At 35.0% G+C, this 25,945-nt stretch overlaps 1 protein-coding gene and 1 pseudogene across 2 annotated transcripts in view; one reads left to right on the forward strand and one right to left on the reverse strand.

Moving 5' to 3' along the window:
- The window catches only part of CNBD1 (cyclic nucleotide binding domain containing 1), a 464,842-nt gene that overhangs the window by 203,001 nt on the left and 235,896 nt on the right, over positions 1–25,945 (forward strand). For both annotated transcript variants that reach the window (XM_078151951.1, XM_020970098.2), the window contains exons 3-4: positions 6,203–6,348; positions 14,922–15,118. In XM_078151951.1, the coding sequence (XP_078008077.1) occupies positions 6,203–6,348; positions 14,922–15,118 (343 nt within the window). The remainder of the gene's footprint in view (positions 1–6,202; positions 6,349–14,921; positions 15,119–25,945) is intronic.
- On the reverse strand, positions 23,316–24,679 carry LOC110196736 (septin-10 pseudogene; annotated as a pseudogene).

Below are 25,945 nucleotides of genomic sequence, written 5' to 3' on the forward strand. Positions count from 1 at the left end.
AATTGATGAGAAGTAGAAATGATGGAATATTTTAAAAAAGTAACCCTGCCATTAGAGGTCAATGTAGTTAATGAGGAGAATGGTTATCTTGTTCACTAGAATTTTAGAAGATCAAATGTGTGTAGTCTGAGATACTAAAATGGAAATTAGCTTAGGAACAAAATCTAAATACAAATATTCAAATAATCAAGATGAAGGAGAAAAGGGAGAGGAACATAAGTAGACTGATATAACTACATGGGAAGCTTATCAATTAATAAAATTTTTAAAAATCATATGTACAAGATAGTGTATTACATATACATAAAAATAACATATATTATATATAATACACACACACACACACACACACATATATATATACATATATGTATATATATGTATATATATATATAGGAATGAGGGTATGTAAGCAAAGATGAATAAAAGAACATAATGTAATAATGCTATCAAGTATTATAATGATGAGAAAATGTGTCAAAAGTTTTGAGTTGCAGCTAAAGCAGTCCTTAAGTGAAACTTAAAGACAAGAAAAACAAAAACCCTCTGAAAACACACATTAAGAAAATGGAAAAATATGAGATTGGCAAACTGAGCATACAATTTAAAAACCTAGAAAAATCAGCAACCACAATAAAACCCCAAAATAGCAAGAAGACATCTTGAAAATTGGAGGAGAAATAGATACAATGGAGGAAAAAAAGCTATATAGATGTTTTAAATCTTTCGGCCAGGATAAGAAGAGGAAAAAATAATTTTTGCATCAAAAGTCCCTTAAAAGTGCCAGATATGCAGATTGACTACTATGACAAAAATAGGAACATGATAAATGTTGGAGAGTCTGTGGGAAAATTGAGACTTAATACACTGTTGATAGTTGTAAACTGGTCTAACCATTCTGGAGAGCAATTTCAAACTATGCCCAAAAGGCAACTAAACTATGCATACCCTCTGATCCAGTAATGCCACTACGAGGTCTGTACTTCAAAGAGATCATAAAAAGAGAAAAGGACTATGTGCAAAAATAGTTATAGCGGCCCTTTTTGTGGTGACACAATATTAGAAATTGAGGAGAAGCCCATCATTTGGGGAATGGCTAAACAAGCTGTGGTATATGAACGTAATAGAATGTTATTGTGCAATAAGAAATGATCAACAGTCAGACTTCAGAAAAAGACCTGGAAAGACTTGCATGGACTATGCAAAGTGAAATAAGCAGGACCAGGAAAACACTGTAGATAGTATCAGCAACATTGTGTGATGATCAATCATCAATGACTCAGCTCTTCTCAGCAACACAATGATCCAAGACAAGTACAAAGGACTCACAAAGGAAAATCCTTTGCATATCCAGAAAAAGAACTGATGGACTCTGAATGCAGATTGAAGCATTTGTTTTCACTGACTTTATTCTTACTTGTTTTTTTTTCCTTTTGATTTGTCCAGTCAATCCACGACTGTGACTAATATGGAAATGTTTTGCATGATAGCACATTTATAACCTGTGAAAAAACCCCAAACAAACTACTATTAAAACATTCCCTCCAAAACAAAGTAAAACAAAAACAAAAACAAAAATAAGTGTTATGTAGAGAATTAACAAAAATATTGCTCAAGAGCCATTCTGTAATAGCTAAAAGGTACATGGTGTCTGACAAATATCAGGCCCTTAGTAAATACTTGCTGATTGATTGGTTGTTGGATGAATTGTAAAGATATGAATAATTTTCAAAAGAAGAATCTTTAATAACAAGAGAAACAACAAGAGAATAAACATCAGAAGAACATTGAAATCTTACCTCATGTCCAGAAAAGTTTCCAGGATGACAAAGAACAGTTGTAGAAAGATAGCCAAGTTGACATAATATTAGATCTGTGAATTGGTCCAACTGTTTTAGAAGGTAATTTGAAATTATGCTAAGAAATTACCGGGTGGCTGGGTCGCACAGTGGATAGAGTGCCAGGCCTGGAATCAAGAAGGCTCCTTTTCCTGAGTTTGCATCTGGCTTTAGAAACTAGGTATGTGACCTTGGGCAAGTCACTTAAACCTGTTTGCCTCAGTTTCTTCATCTGTAAAATAATCTGGAAAAGGAAATGTCAAACCATTCCAGGATCTTTCCTGAGAAAACCTCAAATGGGGTCATGGAGAGTTGGACACAATAGAAAAATGACTGAACTGAAATAGATTATTAAAATATCTACCCTTTGACCCAGACATTCCACTATTATACAGACATACACAAAAATAAATCCAAAGACAGAAAAGTCCACATGCAATGAAATTTTTATATTAGCACTTTTCTGTCATAAAAAAAGAACTACAAATAGAGTAGTTACCTGGTGAGTTGACAATGACTAAAGAGTTATGACATGGAAATGAAAGGGACAACCACCAAAAAATGAAACTGAATTGTGTCAACTAAGGTTATACCAGAAGAAGAGATAAGAAAATACAGATCCATCTCTTCTTTGTAGAAGTATAATAACAATAATAATAACTAAATTATCTTAGTAGAAGATGTGAGAAAATGCTGCTTCCTCTCTTCTTTGCAGAGCTGGGATGTGCACCATTATATGTGCCACCAAACTCCATTCATACATTGGTTAGTTGTATTCTCCTGCTTTTTTCTCCACTCCATTTTCCTTTTCATTCTTTGTTAATGGTATCTAAGATGGGTCTCTGCATAGGGAAGGTAGAAGAAATACATTTGGAAATGAAAGTGATAATTAAAACAATATACTTTTAAATAGTTTCAGGAATGCTAGAGCCTAAAACAAAATGATGCTTTAAAAAGACTATGAAACTAAGAAAAATGATAAGTGCTTTTTAAAAAGTCATGTAAATAATGAAGAATAGCTAGACCCACTCTTTGGGACAGTATGGTAAACAACTTAGGGCAGAGAAGTCAGAATTACTCAACTCCTATTTGCTTCTGTTTTCATCAGCCAGGATAATAATAATCTTCATAGTGGGAAAGGTCGTATAAATAAGATTAACAGGGATTGAAAATAAAGATAAATGAGGAGAAGTAAGAGAGCAATTAACTACTCTAAATTAGTTCAAGCCACCTGGCCCAGATAAATTATATCCCAGTGTGCTAAAACAACTTGTAGATATGGTAGATGAAATACTGTTAGTGGGCTTTAGGAATCATGGAAAATTTTAGAGGTGGGGAAGTAGTGGAAGCAGGCTAATATACTGGTTCTTAAAAAGTTAATCAATACTTACAACTGTAGGCTAATTAGCTTGAATTTGATTCTAGGTAAAATTCTAGGAAGAATTGTTAAAATGATTATTTGCTAGGGCTTAGAAATGATGATCACTATGAGCTTTATGGTTTAATTATGAACAAGTCATATAGCTTGCTGGTTAGTCTGCTTACCACAAGTCTTTCCCATTCCAGATCATTTTCCACTCAGCTTTCAAATTAATCTTCCAAAAGCACAGGTCTGACCATGTCATTCCTCTGTTCAATAAATTCCAGTGGCTCCATATCACCTACAGAATCAAATATAAAATTATCTGGAATTCACCTCTACTCATCTCTGCCTTCTGTCTTCCCTGGTTTCTTTTAAGTCTCAGCTAAAATCTCACCACCTAAAGGAAGCCTCTTCTGAACCCCCTTAATTCTAGTGCCTTCCCTTTGTTGATTATTTCCAATTTATCCTATATTTAGCTATCTATGTATAGCTCCAGTATATAACTCTTTGCTTGCTGTTTCCCATGCACTTCTGGAGAGCGGGACTATTTTTAAACTCTTTTATCTCCAGTGTTTATCACAGTCCTGACAGATAGTAGACACTTAATAAATGTTTATTGACTGAATGACTGTTCTCATTTAATTTTTGGATATTATTTGGATATTAGTAGTAAACATGTAAATGCAAGAAATTTCGTAGACATATACCTAGATCTCAGTTAGATATCTGATAAAGCTTCTCATACAGGAGAATGTTGCAATTGCACAGTAGAATTAAATGTGATTAGGAAATTTTTGACTCTACTTCCTGCTAATCACAAGATCCCAGAATTTCAGTAATGGAATGGATGCCAGTGACCATCAAATCTCATCCTAACCAGAATAAGCATAGTAGGTATTACTCTAGGCCCTATAGATGATTTTTTTACTGGTACATTTAAAGAGGCTGTTGAATTTCAGAAGTTTGGAGCATCCTCACAACAAAGCATGTAAAATCAGATGTCCCACTAAAGAATCAAACTGAATTTAATTTAATTTTTTTTTTTAAACAACATATTATTTCGTTAGTGTAGGGAACTCTCAGTGAGTAAACTCCCGCTACCAATGAAGATTGTCAGTGGTTTTTTAGCTTTTAGACTCAGGGAATTGCCTCTGTCACTGAGAGGTTAAGTGACTTGTCCAAGGTCACACAGCCAGTACTCAGCAGCATGAGGACTTGAACCTAGGCCTCCCTGACTCTGAAGTTGCCTTTGTATCCACTACACCATACTATTTCTCTTAATGAACTTTCTAAGTGTAATATTTTAAATAGAAAAAAATTAGGCAGTAGAAATAATAAAGGTATAAGACTATTACAGTAGTCTCCTGAAAAGAATGTATACTCAGTTCATGCATGCTTCATAGTTGGTATGTAGGATTGTTTTTTCTAGATGATCAATTTTACTATGAGAATTGATGAGTCTGTTATATGATTGGGTTGTGTTACCTGCATAATATTTTTATTGTCTTCCCACTTTTCCCCTCAGGATCCTTTCCTATTGTTCTACAATTCTGGCTTACAACATGTATGCTATGCTTATTACTTTAAATGTAGGAACAATATAGCTCATTAGCATTTTCCTTGAAGCTTGATTGTGGTTGAGATTAAGGAATACTAAAATGCTGTGTCTCATGTAATTACACCAGCTGTATTAAAACACACAAAAAAAATCTTTGATTTTCTTTAGTTTCAAGTAACAGCTCTTATTATTTTGCAACTTGATGGCAGTGATTAGAATGCTGTGTTATAAGTAAGGAAGAACTGGGTTCAAATGCTGCTCCTACCACTCATTGACTATGTAAACCTGGGCAAATTAATTACTTTTACGTTGTTTAGTAATTTTCATTTGTGTCCAACTCTTCCTGACCCTTTTTTGGGTTTTATTGGGAAAGATGTTGGAGTGATTTGCCTTTTCCTTTTCCAGTTCAATTTGCAGATGAGGAAACTGAGTCAAACAGGGTTAAGTGACTTTCCCAGGGTCACACATCTAGTAAGTATCTGAGGTAGGATTTGAACTCAGGTCTTCCTGACTCCAGACCCAGCACTCTATCCACTGTGCCACCTAGGTGCCTTAAAATTACTTTTATAAGCATCAGTTAATTCCTTGGGGCTTAAGCTAAGTCATCCATGGACTGTGGTCTTTCTGGGTGGAAAGAGATTTAGACAGTGAGGAACTTATGATCCTTCCTCTACATTCATGCCTATTTCATGTTTTCCTTTAACTTTTTAGTATGCAATTTTATTTATGTGGTTCTGTGGTCTCATCAAATTGAATGTTCATTCCATCAATGTGGATTGCAAATCATTCATGTTTGCCTATAATATATAGTGATCATCTATGTGCTCCCATAAGTTTGCCACAGCAGTTCGCCTAATATTCTAGAGGCCTTCCTCAATTCCTCCTAACGTCAAAAGAATACCAGTGGAGTCCTCAAACACTCCACCTGTTATCTCTAGATTTCACTAAATGACTAGCCCTTTTTATTTTCCCTAACACATTTCCTTGATGAGACCCTTTATCCCAGTTCTTACTTGCAGGTTATTTCTTATATACATATATATGGCATGACTTGCTTACATCTCTTCTATTGCCCCCATATGAAACTCACTTATAATTTACTCATAGACATATAATACTGGTAGAATATTGGTATTCAAAAGTTGGGCCTTTGTTTCTACGTGTGTGTATACATACATACATATATGTGAAAACATGTACATCTATATAATTTTTATGGTATCTTCAGAGCATTATTTTTGATGTTACTATTGCTTTTGCTTCATTACATTTTTCTTGTAATTGTTTTTTGGCTTTTTATTTTTCAATCTATTCTTTTTTTATTGTATTGAAGTTCTTTGGGTTGCTCTCTTCATTGAAGTCCACCAGTATTTTTTCTAAATAAGTCACAACAAAGAAGTTGTAAAATTCTCTACTTCACATTTGAACTATTATTTTTTACAGCCCCATTCACAGGAGTCATGCAGAACGTCGCTTTGTATATAAGATGATGAAAACCATGCCTGATTTATCTTCTCAGTTGACACGTGGCGACTTCAAGGCGCTCAGTCAAAATATCACTTCTGAAACCTGGGTGAAAGGCACCACAGGTAATGGCATAACATGTGGCGAAATACTTTTTTTCAGTTTGACTTCTATAAAGTTACAATGCTTCGGTATTTCGAGTTGCTTAATGTCCAAAGAGTATCCTACTCTTATTCACATGTTAGGTTTAATTAAAGGTGTTAATTGGGTAAGGCAATCTGTTCCTATTTTCAGCACTTGTCTTTGCCAATATGAATTTAATGAACAATATACTTTACAACCACTTGGTGTCAGCTTGTATAACTAATAGGTAAGAGAGCTGGGAGCTAGAGAGGTTGTTTCACTGGCCTAGGGTTAAATGTTCAGAGTGCAGGATCTCCTATTCGTGGACTCAATCCACTGGTTCCCTTTGTCAAGGGCATAATTTAATGACATTGGTTTCTTTTTTTCCGCTTGGGTAAATAAAAAATAAAGCACCCAAAATGTCCCTTGCACCTATTAAATATCTACTTCATATAAAAAAATTACTTATTCATTTTTAGAAATTTTTACCTTTTTGTATATCTCCGTCCTCCTAAAAACTAAATCCTTATTTGGTATTTTTCTTCCTTCATCTTCTATCCCTAAATCCACTTTCATAATTAGGATTGTATAATCAGATTTAGAGCTAAAATGGACTTTGGAGTTCATCTACAGCAGGCCCCTCAATTTACAGATGAGGAAACTGAGGATGAGACAGGTAAATGACGTTCCTGAGTTCACATAACTAACAAGTAAAAGAGCCAGGTTTAGAACCCATTTCCCTTGACTCCATCTTGTATTTTCTACCTCACTACAATTAATTCCGTTTGACCTGAGCACAAGCAATAAACACATAATCATAAATATGTTTAGGGAAAAATAAGAAAAAATAAACCAGTCAATAAAAGAAATATTTATAGTTAACATTATTTTGTTATCAACATGAGTAGGTTTCAAAATTTGATGAATTATACCTGCCATTTAATGAATATTTAGAAGGAAAAATACTTTTCCACCTTTATATGATGTCAGAGCAACTTATACAATAAGCATTACAACTCTGATTTATATGTAGAGATAATAAAAATGATCAAATTGGCATAGTTTGAATACCTATAGCTTTTGCTTAAATCTGTATAAATTTAATAAAATTATTAAGCAATAAAAAAATCCAAATTTGGATTTCTCAGGAACATGCATTCAGACATTCAAACAATATTAACTATCATCATCACTCAGGAGCCTCAAGGCTTATACCTGGCTATGTTGAACTATTCCCCTCCAGCTTCTCCAGTTTCTCTGCACCTTAGTCTCAGAGTTTCTTTAGGATCAACTTTCATATCAAAGCAGTAAACCCATTAAGTATTTAACCTTTTTTCAAGTTTCTTTCTTTATTCAATTGAAAGGACAACAAGAAGCCTCCCTAAATATTCATATCACCCCCTTTTCTTTATTCCTGTTTGAAGCTTCCCTTGCTCAACCAGCCTTCCTAAGAGCTGCCTTTTTTTTTAATATCACTTTTTCTTTCAATTTGTTACGCATATTTATTTTATTTATTTATTTTTTAGGCAATGGAGTTAAGTGAGTTGCCCAGGGTCACACAGCTAGTAAGTGTCAAGTGTTTGTTCTGAGGCCAGATTTGAACTCGGGTCCTCCCGACTCCAGGGCCAGTGCTCTATCCACTGCACCACCTAGTTGTCCCTAAGAGCTATCTTTCCACCTGCTATTGAGGCAGTTAGTGTCTCTAGTGCAATTCTAAACAGCTGTGTGTTCCTTAGACAATTTTCTGGCCATAGGTTTTAGACTCATTCTTTTCAAGAAACTTTATAAGTTCTTTTATTTCTCAGCACTTCTGTTTCAGTGTGATCAAATAAGTCTAACAGAATTCTCCTGGAGTAGTTAAGGCATGTAATGAAAATGGGAAACCCTGCATCAGCTGCATTAAAATATTTCCCTAAGGACACAAAGACTAGAAGGTCTAGAGCCAAAACTCATTTTCACTGTAAAAAGACAGTGGATAGAATTAGGGAACCCCCTAATCAACATCTGGAATGAGGTTCCTTGACCCACAATGCAGTTCAATTTAAAAAATATTTATTAAGCACCTACTACATGCAAATCACTGAGCTGATGGGATACAGAGATGTAAATAGACAACCAATGCTAATGAGAAGCATGGTGATGAACACCCCCAAAAAAGTTTGTGGGTAATTAATAACAATTTTTTTAATTAGACTAGCTAAAAATCAATAAATTGATTTTCCATTGTTTCCCTTGGAAAACCAAAGACAAAAACATGGAAAGCCGGAAAGCCTTAAATTTCTTTTTAAAGAAAATGCTCCTGACGAGTGGAAATCCACCCCAATTGGTGGACATTTAATGAAGAGGTAGTCTAGAAGTCTTCAGCTCTTTCTGCTGAGAATCAGACTCAGCTGCTTCTAGCAATCTAATGGGGGAATCCATCTCCATCCAGACCACTTTAGTTAGTTTTCTCCTCCATGAGCTCAATCACCCTAAATTCTAATGGAGGGGTACAAGAACAAGAGCTGTTCTCCTTGGGGAAAGAATTTGCCCAGACTGGATTCTGTTTACACTCTAAACAGAAGTAAGATGTCCTAGTTGAATGAAGTCAGGCCCAAGATGGAAAAGCATGTTCCCTGAGGTTAAGGGCAATCTCATCAATCAGTCCTGTCTTTCAGAGACTGAATTTTTATGTGAGGAAATATCAGGAGAAAAGCTTGGATCCCAATTTAATAATTGGTTATTAATATAATAGCAAAATGATTCCCCTCACATAAATGTAGTAAGCTAAGGCTTTTTTCCCCCCTCTAAGCAAAGAGATAGTTTCCTATAAGCCACTCTAAACTTGTACAATACTGAATTACCAAGGAAATACTCCTTTTTGATGCACATCATCAGAGAGCCATCATGAAGATGATGTATAATGTTAAGTGTCATTCTTCTTGTGATGGATAACCCAAAGTGTCATTGCTCAGATGATGGATAATAGAAACCAACCACAGCTTTTATGATCTATTCTAGTGTTGGAACAGCTCTGCTATAAAATACGTGATTAGAGTAAGTCTCCCTCTGTTATCTGTCAACACGCTAGTAGTTCTGAGTGTTATATATCCTGACTGTGGTGCTGACCTGACAATATATAATGTAAATTTAAATCTTTTAACTGATATAGGAAACTCTATTTTATGAAAGTGGCAAAAATGAGAGGATTAAGAAAAATTCATTTTATAAAGAGAAAGAGAAAGGTGTAACTGTTTTAAAACTATGGAGTACTAATCCTTTTATTTAGGTCTAAAATAGACAGGAGAAATTCATTTTGCTATGCACATTTATAATGTCACACAATTCACCCTTTCCAGATAATATCTATTCATCCAATAAACATTCATTATAAATGCCCATTATTTGAAAGAAAGAATACTGGGATATATATGCATATATCGTATGTGATATCTAGGTACATCTTTTTCTATCTATATTTAGAGAGACATATGAAAAGTTCAAGAGATAATTTCTGGGTAATTAATCACTTTATTAATTATGGCTAGTGAATAATTAATGAAAGGATGGTCATTTGGCTTTCTCTCACAAACCAAAAGACCCCACATGGAGGCCTCTTGATACTTATATGTCCTTGGAAGAGTAGGTGTGCCTAACAGGTGGGCATAAACTCTGATTGGCTAACACTTAGTGGGAGAATGATATTATAATGAGAGGTGGACCTATTCTAATGAGATGCTGGATGCGTGACTCTGATCATGTTACCCATCACCAAAAAGTGACTCATCTCAAGCCAGCTACTCTGCCTGCCCAGAGTGGATGTGAGTTGGTCATCATGAAATACAATGCATAGACAAGCAGACTGAAGTATACTGTTTTACAGGTATAGAATTTACAAATGGGAATAAAATCACAGTATCTCTATTGCTATTCTTGCAGCCTCTTTCAAGACTGAAGTTACCTACAACCATATGGGCTTGCTCTGAATCCAACCGGGTTAGGAAAGTCATGGTTTAGTTTTTTTGGTCACTGATCTATTTCCTCTGGTTATAGGAATTAGTTAAGAGGGTTTATCCCATAAATCACTTTATTGTTTTCTTTTCCTATTTTGAGACAATCCGGATTAAGTCACTTGGCCAGGGTCACACAGCCCGTGTCTGAAACTGGATGTGAAATCAGGTCCTTCTGACTTAAGGACAGGTGTTCTATCCACTGACATTCTCTGAGGGGCTTAGTCACTTGGGTCATTACTCAGCTCTTCTGTGCAATGTTAAAGAAGCAGCTTTAAAGAAAGCCCCTGGGGTAAAGGAGGGCCCTAAGTGTTTTCCCCACTCCCAGCTGCCTTGCTCTGTTACATTCTACCATTCCTGCCCCCCCTCCTGAAAAAAAAAAGGCTCTTTAATGTAGTAAAGAGTAGTTCTTAACCTGGGGTCTGTGTACTTAAAAAGAAAAGCATTTCAATATAATTGTTTTCCTCTGTAATACTATGTATTATAGAGGTTACTTGGTCACCAAATAGGACTGATCCTTTTCTATACTGATTATCATCTGTACCCTTCCTTCCTTCCTTTCTACCTTTCCTTCCTTCTTTGCTCCCTTCCTTCCCCTGTATGTATTCTATTTTATCTACTGACCAAGAACTGTATAACCCTCTCTTTATTTTCCCAATTCTCAACTGTCTCTTTGGCTTTATGGGTGGGGCTGAACCAAAACACATTGTTCCAGCTTTTCAGATATAGCATAAATATTTAATTTTTATTACACATGCGCGCGCGCGCACACACACACACACACACACACACACACACACACACACACACTGCAGCTTGATTTTTTTGTCTTTTCCATCTAATGGCCTATACTATTTCTCAGTAATGTGATATCTCAGAAATAAGTTCCAGAGTCATGAAAGTAGTGTGGTATGATAGAAAAAGCACCAGATGTAGGGAGTTGGAAAACCCTGGTTTTGGCTCTGGCCCTAACTAGCTTGGTCAAATCATTTGAACCATTTCAGCTTTAGTTATTGCATCTGTAAAATCTTTCAAGGTGTCTATTCTTTTTTACATATATACCATAGAGAGTAATTGTACTGCTCAAATAGGAAAATGTATGTTAAGTGCTTTGTAACCATAAGGCACTGTACAAATACATGATATGACCATGACTGTGTCTGTTATCATGATCATTACATATTGTTATATGAGAAGGGGAGAGCATGGAATTGGAATCAAAAATGTGCCCTGCATTAGCACTAAGAGATAAATTTTGCTTTTTGGTAATCACAAATTGTTTTCCTCAGATTCTTTTTGAATATTCTCCTACCTCAGTCCAATCTATTTCTTCAAGATTCTTAGTACAAGGGCTGCCTCCTACAAGAAATCTTTCCATATTCACGTATTGTTTCCCTATCGTTTCCATATTGTTAGTGCTTGCTTCTGTCAGAAATTACTTTTATTTATTTTCTTTGTATTTTGTATTTATTTGTGCACATATAGAATATATAATATAAACTCCTTGAGAACTGTGATTATTTCATTTTTGTCTTTATGTCCCAGGTCCAAAAACAGTGCCAGTGTACATCACAAATTAATCATGTTATTACATGTCAGTATATTATAAATGACATGTTAATATATTATGTGATGTATTAGTGCTATATTAAACACATATATGAGAGAGGGAGGGGAATAAGCATTTATAGAGCACCTACTATGTGCCAGGCACTAGACTAAGCACTTTACAAATATTATTTCATTTGATCCTCACAACAACCTTACAAGGTAGGTGCTGCTATTACCCCCATTTTACAGTTGAGGAAACTGAGGCAGGGGTTAGGTGACTTCCCCAGGATCACAGATAGTGTCTGCTTCATTCCATGCCCAGTTCTCTACCTACTGTGTCACCTACTTTTCGTATGCGTGTGTGTGTGCATGCACATGTGTATATTTATACACACATATGACTGTAATCTTTCCAATAAAATATTAATTCATAGCTTTTTGTACATGCTATATGGTAATATAATCTGTAATTCCTTTTACACTAATAACATGCAGTAAGGTTTTTCTTTTCTTTTTTTTTTTTTACTTAAAGCATAAAATCCAGAAGCTTGTTTATTCAGTGCATAGTTTCAAAGCGTATGCAATTTTTTCAAACTTTTAATTATTTAAATAGAAAATCACTTAAATAGAAAATCACTTCTGTAATATATTATTCCAGATTATATATTAAGACACTTTTTAGTGGGTAAGGTAAACTTTGTTTGGAATAAGAAACAATTTTAGAGCTGGAAAGGTAGAAAAGAGTAAACTTAAAAATCATCTACTTCAAACCTTTCAGTTTACATATGAGGATGCTAAGTGCTAGAGGGGTTAACTAATTTTCCAAAGACCACAGATAATAGCAGAGCCACATCTAATTCTCTTTGCTCAATGGATCTTCCCTTTAAATTAAAAACAAACAAAAAATACAAACAAACCAAACTATAACCTTTAGACAGGCGCTGTTTATGTATTTTATACATTTTTGAAATGAAAGAAAAATTTCCTATCCGAAGTTCATACAATTTCACCTTTGCTCGATCATACAAAGAAGGTTCTCAGCCATAGTTGTCTCTGTGCATTTTGGTGGTCCAGACCTGGTACTGGAATGCAAAGAGACACTCACAGACCATATTGCCTTTAATAAACAAAATTTCCTTAACAATAGCATTTAGACTACTGCCCCCAACCCCATCAACCAGCCTCTTCATTTACCACGGGTTTGAGTCCTGTTAGAAGTCTGTGATGACTACAGAACAGTAGGGAATCCACCACGTATAAGTGGCCCCTATTCCACGTGGGCTCCTCTTTTTATACCTAACGCTACCGGGAAGCTACTTCAATACTTTAGACTTAGTCCCTGGGACTAATTAAGTCTCTAGGATGTTTTTCTTATGCCTGTAGAGAGAAGCTGAGCTGGTTGGTCTACATGGAGTAAATGTTGCTCTTATCACAGAGGGCTAGTATTATATAGAGATAAATTAAGCAAAAAACCTGTGTGGTAAAATTTGATTTTTTAAATTTTAATACAAAGTATAAATTGAAGGACTGAGAAAAGAACAATGACCAAAAATATTTTTGCTAACGTCCTGAAATTTTCACCATTGACTTTATTCCTTAAAGGCTTTCTTAAGTAGAGGAGCATTTTTCCTGCTTATTTGGCTTAGGGAGAGGGCAATGCTAAAGGAGCTAATATGGATTCTTTTATCTAATTGATCCATTGTCACTGAACTGAGAACAGAGTTAGGAAGGAATGGGAAGCTGCATTCCCTGAGAGACCATCTAGTCCAACTGATACTAGATTGAGAATCCACTTAATAACATAGTTCCCGGTGCTTACCTACCAAACTCTGTCTGTATCTCTGTGCCTGTATTAAACTTATACTTAGTTCCACAGTTTTAAGTAATTTCACCTGACATTTATTAAATATCTACTAGTTGCAGTGTTCTATACCATAATGCTAATTCACATTTGTAGAGTGACATAAGGTTGGCAAATTACTTTTTCTTACAAAAATCTTATAAGATAACTAGTGAAATAATTATCTCCATAAGGAGAATGAAAAAGGGGTTAAGTGACTTATCAAAGGTCACACAGCTAGTGAGTTTTAGAGCTAGGCTTTGAACTTATTCTCTGACTGCAAGGCTGGCGTTCTGTACCCTGTACCATGATTCTTCTCAAGCACTGGTAGTCAGCAGTGTTCTTGCCCTCAAGGAGTTTATAATCTAGTAGCAAGATAAGAAAAATCCATGTTTCTAATGGGAGTTAGAGAATGAGTCTTTGAACATACATAAAAAGGCAAAGGGAGGCATATGAGATATGCAAAGGGAAAGGTCATTTATTACTAACTCAGTGGGGAGGTTGGGAAAGTCTGGACTGAAAAGAAAGGTAGACTATTGGAGGGATTCTGTTACATGTATTGCGTATAGGTACAGACTCACAGAGGTAGAAGACAGCAGGATAAAGCCAGCTAACAGCTAGTGGTTCAGTTTGGGTAAACACTTCACTGTTCTCTTATAGTTTAATTGTTGGCACTTGGCACCAGTGTTCTAGACAATGGCCTCTGGTTCATTATTATAACCCTTTATGCTAAGCTGCCTTTCCTACACAGTGCCTGGCATATTGAAAGTGCTTAATAAATACTTTCTCAGTCTATCTCTTTATCTGCTAGAAAATTTTCTGTGTTGAAAGTTGAGATTAAATATTGGGAATGATTACTTTTGGATTTCAGTAAAATTCCAGCTTTACAATATCATGGGTTCCCAAAATTCTTGATCCTTTGCCAATAAGCCCATTTTGTTTCTACAAATACACATGAGCAGTCCTTCTCCAGAAAATGTCAATGAGGCTGTGAGTGCTTATTTGTGCCACTGATGCCTTTATGGTTTCAAGTGATTTTTGTGTGCCTACTTGAAAGAATGCCATTGATATTGCATAGAATAAAATAAATGAATTAAAATAAAAGAGAAATCATAGATGGCACTCACGTTCATAGGAGGTGGTCTGGGAAACGAAAGTTTAATATTCAATTTCTTTTTCTCTAATTTTCTTTCAGTAATTGCAAATGAAGGTTTTTATATCATATTGAAAGGTTCTGTCCAACCACGGAGCAAAGTATACAAAAAAATGATTGAGTTAGTGCCTGCAGATTTTTTAAGTGAGCCATCCTCAGAATATTTGTCTGAAGAAGAATTTTTCCAGGAGAATCCACTTGCAGAATATCATTCTTTTGTGTACCCACACTACATAATAGTAAGTACTTCACTCATTTATTGTTACGAAATAGTTTAAACTTGTCCTGATACACAACTCTAGATCTCCTTTGGAGAAATAATAATATTGAGAGAACTGTTATTAAACTTTTCCCCCCCTGAAACTACAGGTGCTATAATGATTACTGAATTTGGAATTTGGTTATAACATTTATATGTCTGATACTATCAATGTGTTTTTTTAACATATTGTACGTCACCTTACAATTTCTTATATTTGAATTTAAACATATATGTTAAGTAATGTGTGTCTCATACTATCAATGTGTTTTTTTTTTAACATATTGTACATCCTTAAACTTCTTATGTGTCCTGATAGGGCTTAAAATCCGCTTGACCATTAATTTCTAGATAGTGATGTTTTGCCTCAGTAAGGGGATTTATTTTAGTATCCTTTTGGTTCAATCTCCTCATTTCACAGATATAGAAACTGAAGCTCAAAAAAGTTACAAACTGGGGACATTTAGCCTGAGAAATGAAGATTTCAGTGTTTTATGAGAGCTGCCTTCAAGGTTTATCATGTATAAGATTGTTTAGACATGTTACACATAGCACAGAGGCCACAATTAGTTGCAGGAGCACATTTACAATGGATGTCATGAAAAAACTTTCTAGCATTTAGAGTTGTCCAACTGTCTGAGGAGGGAATTTCCTTTCATGGGAGGTACTTAAGCAAAGGCTGGATGATTACTAGACAAGCACGTTTTAGAATGGGGGAACTTAATTCAGAGTCTGTGAAATTGCTTATAAAATATTTTGACAACTATATTTTAATATAATTGGTTTCTTTTGTAATCTTACATATTTTAATTTTTGCATTTAAAAACATCTTTTTGAGGAGGGATTCATAAGCTTCACCTCTGTGGAAAAAGAAAACCCAACAACTCGTATTAAAAGAATTCTCTGTTTAAGTATGTGTTGACCTAGATGGCTGTTAAAGTTCCTTCAATTTTGAGATTTTATGATTCAGAGTGTAAGGTTTAGTAGGGATGGTGAGCTGGAAGTACATTTTAGGGCCATTAAGAGAAATGGGAAAACCAAAAGGAAGTACAAATTTGGAGAAAGAAATTAGTTAAATTGTGTGCATATGAGCTCAAAATATATGGTCCAGACTTAGAATTTGAGTTTAAAGGGATAACAAAGCTATCTAGGCTAATCCATTCCTCATTAAGAATTGTTTCCTATACACCAATCAGTCCCCTACATTTATTAAGGACCTACTATATTTTAGGCACTGTACTAAGTGCTGGGGATACACAACAAAAGTGAGTCTCTGCTGTCAAGAAACTATATTTCAACAGAGCATACTATATGTACATGTATAAGCATACACACAGATACAGGCTGTATATGTACATGTATGTATATATGTATATAAATGCATATGTGTGTATAAATGCAAGGGGCATTTCAGAAACAAAGCACTAAAAGTGAGAGTTGATGGTCAGGGGGAACAGATCAGGAAAGGCTTCTTGTAGAAGATGGTTCTTGAGTTGCATCTTGAAAGAAACCAGGAATTCTAAGAGGCAAAATTGATGAGAGAGTGCATTCTAGGTGTGAGAGTTGAAAAATGCAAAATCATAGAGGCAGGAGATGGAGTGAGTATGAGGAACAATAAAGAGTATGGCTAGAGGATCGATTGTAGAGGGGAATGATAAGTAAGAAGCTTGGAAAGATAGGACTGTGCCAGGTTTTGGAAAACTTAAAATGCCAAACCAAAGTAGTTTATAATTGATCCTAGAGGCAGTTGGGAGCCAGTGCATTTATTGAGTGGGAGTAACATGATCAGACATATATTCTAGGAAAGTCACCTGGGCTGCTGGGTAGAAGATGGATTGAAGGCAGGCAAGGAGAGACTTTAGGGAAGGAAACTAATTAGGAGGTTATTGCAAAAGTTCAAGCAAGAGGAGATGAGGTTATATAAACAGATTGAAGGAGGTATAAGAAATATGTTGTAAAACAATGTGTGTTATCAAATAATGGTATACATGGGGTAAGTAAGAGTGACGAGTTGAGGATGAGATAGAGGTTGTGAATCTAGCTGAATGGAAGGATGCTGGTGCCTCCAATAGCATTAAGGAAGTTAAATCAACAAATAGACATAATCGGCAAGGAGTTATTCAGAATTTCTTTGAAAGGCTTTAGTAAGGAGGAATCAGTTGCCTCCTGTCACAGCCTACTCCATAATAGCAATATCTTTTAAAAAAAAAGTTTTGTCCTTATACTGAGGTCAAATCTCCCTCTTCATAGATACCTGTTGAATATGTAAGAGAAATGCCTAAGAAACTGGATATTTAAGTCTTGTGCTCAGGGGATATATTATGGCTAAAGATAAATATAGATTTTGGAAGCCATCTACATATAGATGGCAGTTGAAACTTATGGAAATGAAACTTCTAGGGGAGAGTATACTTGTGGAGTTAAGGACAGGATGATTTATAGTTTCTATGGTGACATCACAGGACAGGATAGCAAAACCTCACAAATAATAGAGTATTTAGTTTTGACTCACTTTTAAAACTGATTTTTATGATAACTGGCTAAATAAAATGTTAGTAACACCTGTGTTAAAATAGTTACAAGTATAATTTTATATTGATGTCCAAAATGGTTAGACAAATTCTCAGCTTCACATTAGTGAATTAATGTATAATTTCCTGAAATCCTATCAAAATTTTTGCTCATTTTCAACTTTATCATTTTGTTGGGTATTATCTCAATGAGTTTTTAATTTACATTTCTTTTATAAGAAATATTGAACACTTTTACATAGTTTTAAATTAAGTAAAACCTATGTGTTTATTATATCATTGGATGAATTATTAATCAAAGAATGGCTTTATGTCTTAAAATGTGCTATTTAATGTTTTTCATATGTTATACTTTTATCAGAGATGGCTGAGTAAAATATTGGGCCTTTATTAAACAATTACTTTGTGTCAAGCATTGTGATAAGTAGGGGCAATACAAAGAATGGAAAAAAATGATTTCTCAATTCAAGGAGCTTACATTCCAATGAGGGAGATAATATGGAAACAGCAAGGTATATGCAAGATACATACAGAGTAGGAGGAATCCAAATAGAGAGACACTGGCACCTGGGTATGGGAGATGGGGTGTGGAGAGAGACTAAGAAAGGCCTTTCATGGAAAAAGGGATTTGGAATGGATCTTGAAAAAAATCCAAGAAAACTAGAAGGAACCGGTAAGAAGGGAAAGCATTCCAAGCATGGAGAACAGTAAATACAACGATTTTTGTTTTGGAGAGAAGCTTTGAATCATTTAAAGTTTTCTTATATATTAAAACACCAGTGACCTGGGCCCAGAATTGAATGGGGGAAAGAGCTCAAGATGTATTGCTTGGCTATTGTATTCAGTAAATAGATAACCTGATGGAATTGTTTAAGAGGTGGTGTGGAACCTTTCCCTAGTATTTCCAAATGTTACATCTTAAAGTGTATTTGTTGCTTGCTGTTTCTTGTGCTCAAAGCTTTCTGGGGATCTAGAAGCCATGCTGATTTCATTATTTTATTTCTATTTGAACAAGGATGGGCCATTTTAAAATCTAAAATATATTCTAATCATCACATCAAAATTTGCTTTTCCAAGAGCAAACAAATTTCCCTTCAGAACCTTTTTGCACATCTTTTATGCCAGAAACATAAAATTATTCAAAATGCATCATTTCTCAGTTAAATGTCAGGAGAGGCACTTAAGAAATGTTTGTTGACTGAGTGAATTACACCTGATGTGAAAAAGGATAGTTCTTTTGCAAAACCTAGCTAAAAGTACATATTCATTTCTTGAAAATAAGGATTGTCTCTTTTGGTCACCACAATTGTTGCAGATTTGTGAATAACTTCTGAAAATCTATCAGATAAATAAAAATTGTTACTGCTCCATTTCCTTCATCAAAGAATCCTCAGAATAAAATTAATGAAAAGTGATACTATTGTGAAAAGAAGCCCATATTAAATTGACATCTTTTATTTAATTAATGTACTCTCCTCCCTATTCACTTACCCTGCATGTCTGCCCAGCCTGGATCCCACCTAGCATGAAGTGGGACACATTGTCCCTTCTTCCTTTTACAATCTTCAAATACTATACTCTCCTCTGCGTGTTCTACAATGAAGCTATACCATGCTATTTGCTGTCCCTTGCATAGAACACTTCATCTCCCAACTCCCTGCCCCATACTGTTGTTTACACTACAATTGCAGCTTTCCTCTCCCGATTCATGGACTTTGTTTCCTAAAGAGAACAGAATCTAGCCAGGATGGGAAAAGTGTCTTATTATCTCTCCTGATCAGTACATCTCTAGGGGTAAGGAACCTGAGGCCTCAAGGCCACATGTGGCCTTCTAGGTCCTTGGGTATGGCCTATTGACAGAGTCCAGGTTTTACAGAACAAATCCTTTTATTAAGGGGATTTGTTCTGTGAAGTTTAGATTCAGTCAAAGGGCCACACTTGAGGACCTAGAGGATCACATGTGGCCTTGAGGCCACAGGTTCACCACCCCTGAATTCTAGTCCCATAGTTATTGCCATCTGACTTGCCAATGCCACCTAAGAATCTCTGAACTTTGCAATTTTCCTAGAGAAACAACCTTAGGATCTATATCTTGACATCTTCCATTCTGGATATGTTGCCTCACCTATTTAGAATGTGAGTTCAGGAAGAGGAGGGACTGTCTTTTTACATTTGGATCCCCAGTGCTTGGCATATAGGGAATAGGGTGGGACCTGTGATTTCACTGATGTAGGGAACTCCCAATGAGGGAACTCTCCCTAACAGATTAACTTATTTTCTGCAACTCTCTCTGTGTATGTGTGTGTGTGTGTGTGTGTGTGTGTGTGTGTGTGTGTGTAGTTTGTCCTTTGTTCTCGAAGAGGACCATGACATTAGGGAGATGATGCCATGAATTGCAATTGACTTGGATTTGAATGAGGAAGGGATGTGCAAAGTCACTAGCCTCGCTTTCTTCTCCAGAGCCATCTGGGTCCAGTGGACAGATAGTGATTGGGACGACTGAAGAAACTGCTTCGAGCACTCAGAGGTTAAGTGATTTGTCCAAGACTGCACACCTAGTATATTGAACCTATATCTTCTTTGCTTCCAAGATGGCTTATTAACCACTATATCAACCTGCCATTCTTGACATTGTTTAACAATTTTTTTTGATTCATTTATCCTTGAGGAGTAGATAGATTTTTGCAAGCTTCTGTTTTCTTTGAGACTGATGGCTACATTATATGACAGAGAAATGAAATGTCATCAATATATCTCAAATTCATTACACTGGATTAAGGTAATTATAGTACTAGTCAGAATGGTGAGACTAGATTTTCTAACTTCTGAATATATTGTTTTGCTTTAGAATACTGAATGATTGATAGTACCCCAAAATCTTCCTCCTTATAAAAAAATCAATTTCAGGAGCAGCTAGATGGTACAGTAAATAGAGCTCTGGTCTTGGAGTCAGGAGGACCTGAGTTTAAATCCCAGCCTCAGACACTTAAGGCTTACTAGCTGTGTGACTCTGGGCAAGTCACTTAACCCTGATTGCCTCACCAAAAAGCAAAAAAAAAAAATTTCTCTGTTCTTGGTGAATTGTGTGAATGTCAGTTTCTGTTGGAGATTTACCTCAGATTCCATCCCTATTTAAAGACAGGCAGATATAAACTAAAGTGCAGAGGCTACTTCTAAATTATACTGTTCTATGCCTACTGTTAATCAATTGTTCGACTAACAGCAACAGGTCAAAATGGATACATGACCTAGATATAAAGAGAGATATTATAAGAAAATTTGAAGAGCATGGAATATATTACTTATTAGGCTTATGGATAGGCAAACAATTTATGAATAAGTAAGATACAGAGCAGAGTATGGTGTAAAATGGATAATTGCAGTTACATTAAATTAAAAAGGTTTTATACAAATAAATGGAGCCAGGATCAGAAGGAAAGCTAAAAATTAGGGAAAAATTATAGACCGTTTCTCAGATAAAGGTCTCATACTTCAAATACATAAAGGACTTTTTTGATAAAAGACCAAAATATATGAACGGGCAGCTTCTAGATAAAGTAAACAAAATAATTTACAGTCATATAAAAAAAAATTCTAAATCATTATTGATTAGAAAAATGCAAATCAAAACAATCTTGAGATATATTTTTACATCTATCAGATTGGCTAAAATGGTTGAAGAGGAAAGCAACAAATGTTGGAAGGGATATGGAAAAATTAGCTCATTAATTCATTGTTGGTGGAATTGTGAACTGATTTAACCATTTTGGAGAGCAATCTGGACTTATGCCCAAAGAGTTATTAAACTGCCTATACTCTTTGATTTAGCAATAACACTACTAGGTCTATTTCCAAAGATGTTTAGGGAAAAAGAAAAAGAACCTATATATTCTAAAATATTATAGCAGCTCTCTTTGTGGTGGCAGAGAAGTGGAAATTGTGGAGGTGCCTGTTAATGGGGAAATGGCTGAACAAGTTGGGTATATGATTGTGATGGAATATTACTGTACTATAAGAAATGGTGAACTTGATGATCTTAGAACAACATGGATATGCTTGCATGAAATAATGAAGAATGAAATGAGCAGAACCAAGAGAATGTTGTATACAGTAGCAGCAATATTGTTTTGAAAACAACTTTGAATGTGTCATTTTGACTATCATAAATACCTAAATTAATGAAAACGGATATATTAAGGAAGATGCTATCTGCATCCAAAGATACTAAAGAGAAGTATGTATAGAATGATTTTACATACATGCACACATACATACATATATATGTACATGCATACATATTTGTGTCTAATGGTAGCCATCTCTAGGGTAGGGGTGAAGGGAGAGAAGAAAAAAAAGGAAAAAAAACCTTAGATGATAAATTTATTATATATTTAAAAGGAATAAGCAAATTGTACATAAGAGGTTTGCAGTTTCATGTATAAACATCTTTTTTAAAAAATCATACTATGTTATGGAAAGGCTTGTTTTATTCCATAAATTAAAAATAAAATAAATTAAAAGTTTTAAAAGTTTACATTAAACAAGCTAACAAAAAATGTTATCCTATATGTCTGTGTCCCCATTTAAACTTCTTTTTTTCCTGTGCATGTATTTCTCTTTTTTCTTTTTGCAAATATATCAATTTATTTCTCAAGAGTTAAGTGTCAGTTTTATTAATGATATTCAAATACAAAAAAGAATAATATTAACCAAAAACTATGACTGTTAACTAATGGTTAGAAATCATGTTGTTTTTCTAAGGCACTTTGAATTCAAACATTCAATGTAGGTAAAGAGGACACAGGTACTTGACATTTGTAATAATACATCTTTAATAGTAAGATGTTTGTAATTATTGTCTAAGCATTAACTTCTGTCTCTATGGACTTACCACTTTTTTTTTCTCCCTAACATACCAAATAGGGTTTTAAAGTACTCAATTCATTAGGTGGTAAGAATCAATGAAATACAAGCAAATATTATAAAAATGCGTAGGGCACCAATCACTAGAAAAGAGGCCGCCAAACTGTGGCATTTTTTGCTCATGCACTTTCATTCTTCAGTATGGCAAGTCAAGATAGAAAAGTTTACAATCATATTCCATAATTGGATAATGCAGCTATAAAGTCTTCACCAATCATCTAATACCTAGTAAGTGGTTAAACAGTCTCAGGTATTCCTTTAAAGCTCTAAAAATTAAATGGTGTTTAGTATGTTAAAGTAATCAAAATGATTGTTTTTTTTAAAAGAATGATTCTTGTACATATTCATGTGAATATAAGTGTAATATAGCCTTTGTACTGTGACTAAGTGCTGAATTTTAATGGCATTGAGTCTTATCTTCAGTACAATGCATTTGCAAATGGTCAATAATTTGGCAATTCAAAGAAACAGCTGAAGTGCATTTCAAAGTAGCAGCAATAAAAAACTAATGTTATCAGTAACTTATGGCATATGTATTGGCCTTCTATTTCAAAATATCTTTACGCAATTGCTAGTTGCTATGGTCATCTAACGTGTGCTTAGTAAAAAAAAGTTACAGCGCAAGAACAAAATACTACATAATAAGAAGAGAAAATCAAAGCATACTTCTGAACATGTTTGTTTGTGTGCTCATCTTTGCTATATAAATCTGAAACTTCTGTATTATATAAAACTGGAGTTCTTATATTCCTTTTCTTTCTTCACACTGGTACCAGATGCATTTAAAGGCTGATTTTGGAGTAGCTCAGATGCACCTTTCTTTTTTAGCAAAAACACTTAATTCTTCTTCCAAATAGCTTCTCTTTTCTTCAAGTTTCATTCTTTCTTCCTGATGAAGTCTTTTAAGATGTTCAAATTTGGCCTGCAGCAGCTCACTCTCAGCTTCTTTCAGGATTGCTTCTTTTTCCTTCACTCACTGTACAAACATCTGTTTCATCTCCTTTTCTATTCTTTGATGTTGACCATAAAATTTGCGTCTTTTGATTTCATAGACCTCCTAAATACTGACCGGTTTGTTCTCTAGGCTTACATCTTTAAAACACATTTCCTCCAGTTTGCATCACCTATAAAGTTCATAATATTTAGTATGGGTTAGTTTTCTGAGGTCCTCCATACTTGTGCAAATAAGCATTTCACGGAGCTTTACAAAGTCCCAGTGATTTTCATTTTCCACTTGAATGATGCCCCATGGGTACTGATGAGCTTTTACCATCTTATTTCCAATTTTGATTTCTTCTGTACTACCCACAACAACAAATGGCAAATATCCATTTATTGAAGAGTTAATCTGAGAAATAATTTCATCATCTCTTGGAAACTGGTAAAGCTGGACTCTGTTGCTGACCAATTCACTCATCAGTTTGATCTTAAACTTCTGTAATTTGGTTTTAGAAATTGTATCTGCTTTGGCAATCACAGGGATGATATTTACCTTACAATCAAGGCTCTTCATGGTTAACAAATCAACTGTCTTAAGGAAATGTCACGTAGGTAAAATAAAGTAAAGGCAGGCATGGATATGAGAATCATGGTAGTTAAAGAGAGACCTTTTTATCTTCAATTCTTCTTGGAGATAGGCCTCAAATTGAGCATCTGTGGTAATCAACTATCAGCTGTTAGCTCTCTTCTTTATTTATCTGGTCACCAAATCCAACAGTATTGACAATAGTTAGTTTTAACTGAACACTGCTTTATTGGAGTTCATAGGTCTGTGCTTTAAGTCTTATATTTGGGTGAAATTGTGAAGATTCAAGATCATCAAATTTCGTGTTAAACAATGTGTCAATCAAAGTTGCTTTTCCAACTTCAGTTTCCTCCACACAAAGAATGTTGAAGCAACACTTTTGTGGAATGGACCTGTTGAATAACTGATCAGGCGAACCTTCAAAACCAATGTGGCCAGAAATATTTGAACAATGAGGAGTATCATGTATTTTTTCTTCTTTGCCTGGTTGTGAGGTGGAACATGTTTTCATCACCCCAAGAAACTGACAGACCGTGTGCCACACCACATCAGAGGAAGTCATGGTCTCCGGGGATGTCCTGAAGCTGACCTGGATCTGGGATCCAGGATAGGAGAAAGCCGTAGCCACAGTTTCTGTGCCCTCCAGCCTCCAAGGGTTCAGGAGAAGCTCCGGAGCAGAACAAGGAGGAGGTGATGAAATGGGAGGAACCAAAGTCTTCCCGACTACATCCCGGGGGCTCTCAGTGGCTGGAATTTAACTGGTGGTGCCCTATGCCTATATTTCTGTAAGCACATGTACATACACTTGTGTTATATGACTTTATATCCCCTGCTAAACTTGATTTTGTTTTCTTCTCTATATTTAATATGTTATTTTTGACAGAAATGAACCACTATTATTTAAAAGGTAAAGTACTAGGATCTGGAAATATAAAAAGTGTGTACGCGTATGTATTGAAAAAAAAACCAAGAAGTTCAGAAGAGAATATAAAATTGTATAATACACATGGCACATACACAAATACATATAATGTTTTATTTATTCACAATTTTTTGCTCCTTTTCTGCATCTTTCATACTTCTCTTAAACTTGCCTACTCATCTTCCCAACCCCAAACAGAAATTTTTCCTTATAAGAAATAAGATTAACCATGCAAAACAAATCAGCCCGTTGACTATGTCTAAAAATGCATCTTATTGGGACTTTAGTCCATCATCTCTCTGCCAACAGGTGGCAGGCATGCTTTATCATCAGTCTTCTGAAGTCATAATTGGTTACTGCATCAATTAGAGTTCTGAAGTCTTTCAGTGTTGTTTTTCTTTACATTATTGTGGTCATCATTTAAATTGCTCTGGTTCTGCTCATTTTATTCAGCATCAGCTCATACAAGTCCTGCTAAGTTTCACTGAGATCTTCATATTTATAATTGTTTTACAGAATAATAATTTTGTTCAATTCCCTAATTGATGGTTACCAACTTTGTTTCTAATCTTTTAGTATAACAACAACAAAAATGCTTCTATAAATATTTTTGTACAGATGAGACCTTTTCCACTATCTTTGACCTCTTTTTATAAATGTCTAGGAAGGAAATTTATGGATCAAAGGGCATTTATAGTTCATTGACTATAGTTAACATGGAGTATAGTTTCAAATTGTTTTGCAGAATGGTGAAATCAACTCACAGTTTCACAAAAAGTATTTTGTATGACTGTTCCCTTAATAAAACATTTTCAATTTTTGTCTTTGGTCATCTTTGTTCAAAGGTATGAAGTAAAAACTCAAAATTATCTCAATTTGAGACAAAAGATATATGGGTGGTCTTGC

The sequence above is a fragment of the Phascolarctos cinereus genome, unplaced genomic scaffold (genome assembly GCF_003287225.1).
Source record: "Phascolarctos cinereus isolate Bilbo 61053 unplaced genomic scaffold, phaCin_HiC Scaffold_4;HRSCAF=312, whole genome shotgun sequence".
Taxonomy (NCBI): Eukaryota; Metazoa; Chordata; class Mammalia; order Diprotodontia; family Phascolarctidae; genus Phascolarctos; species Phascolarctos cinereus.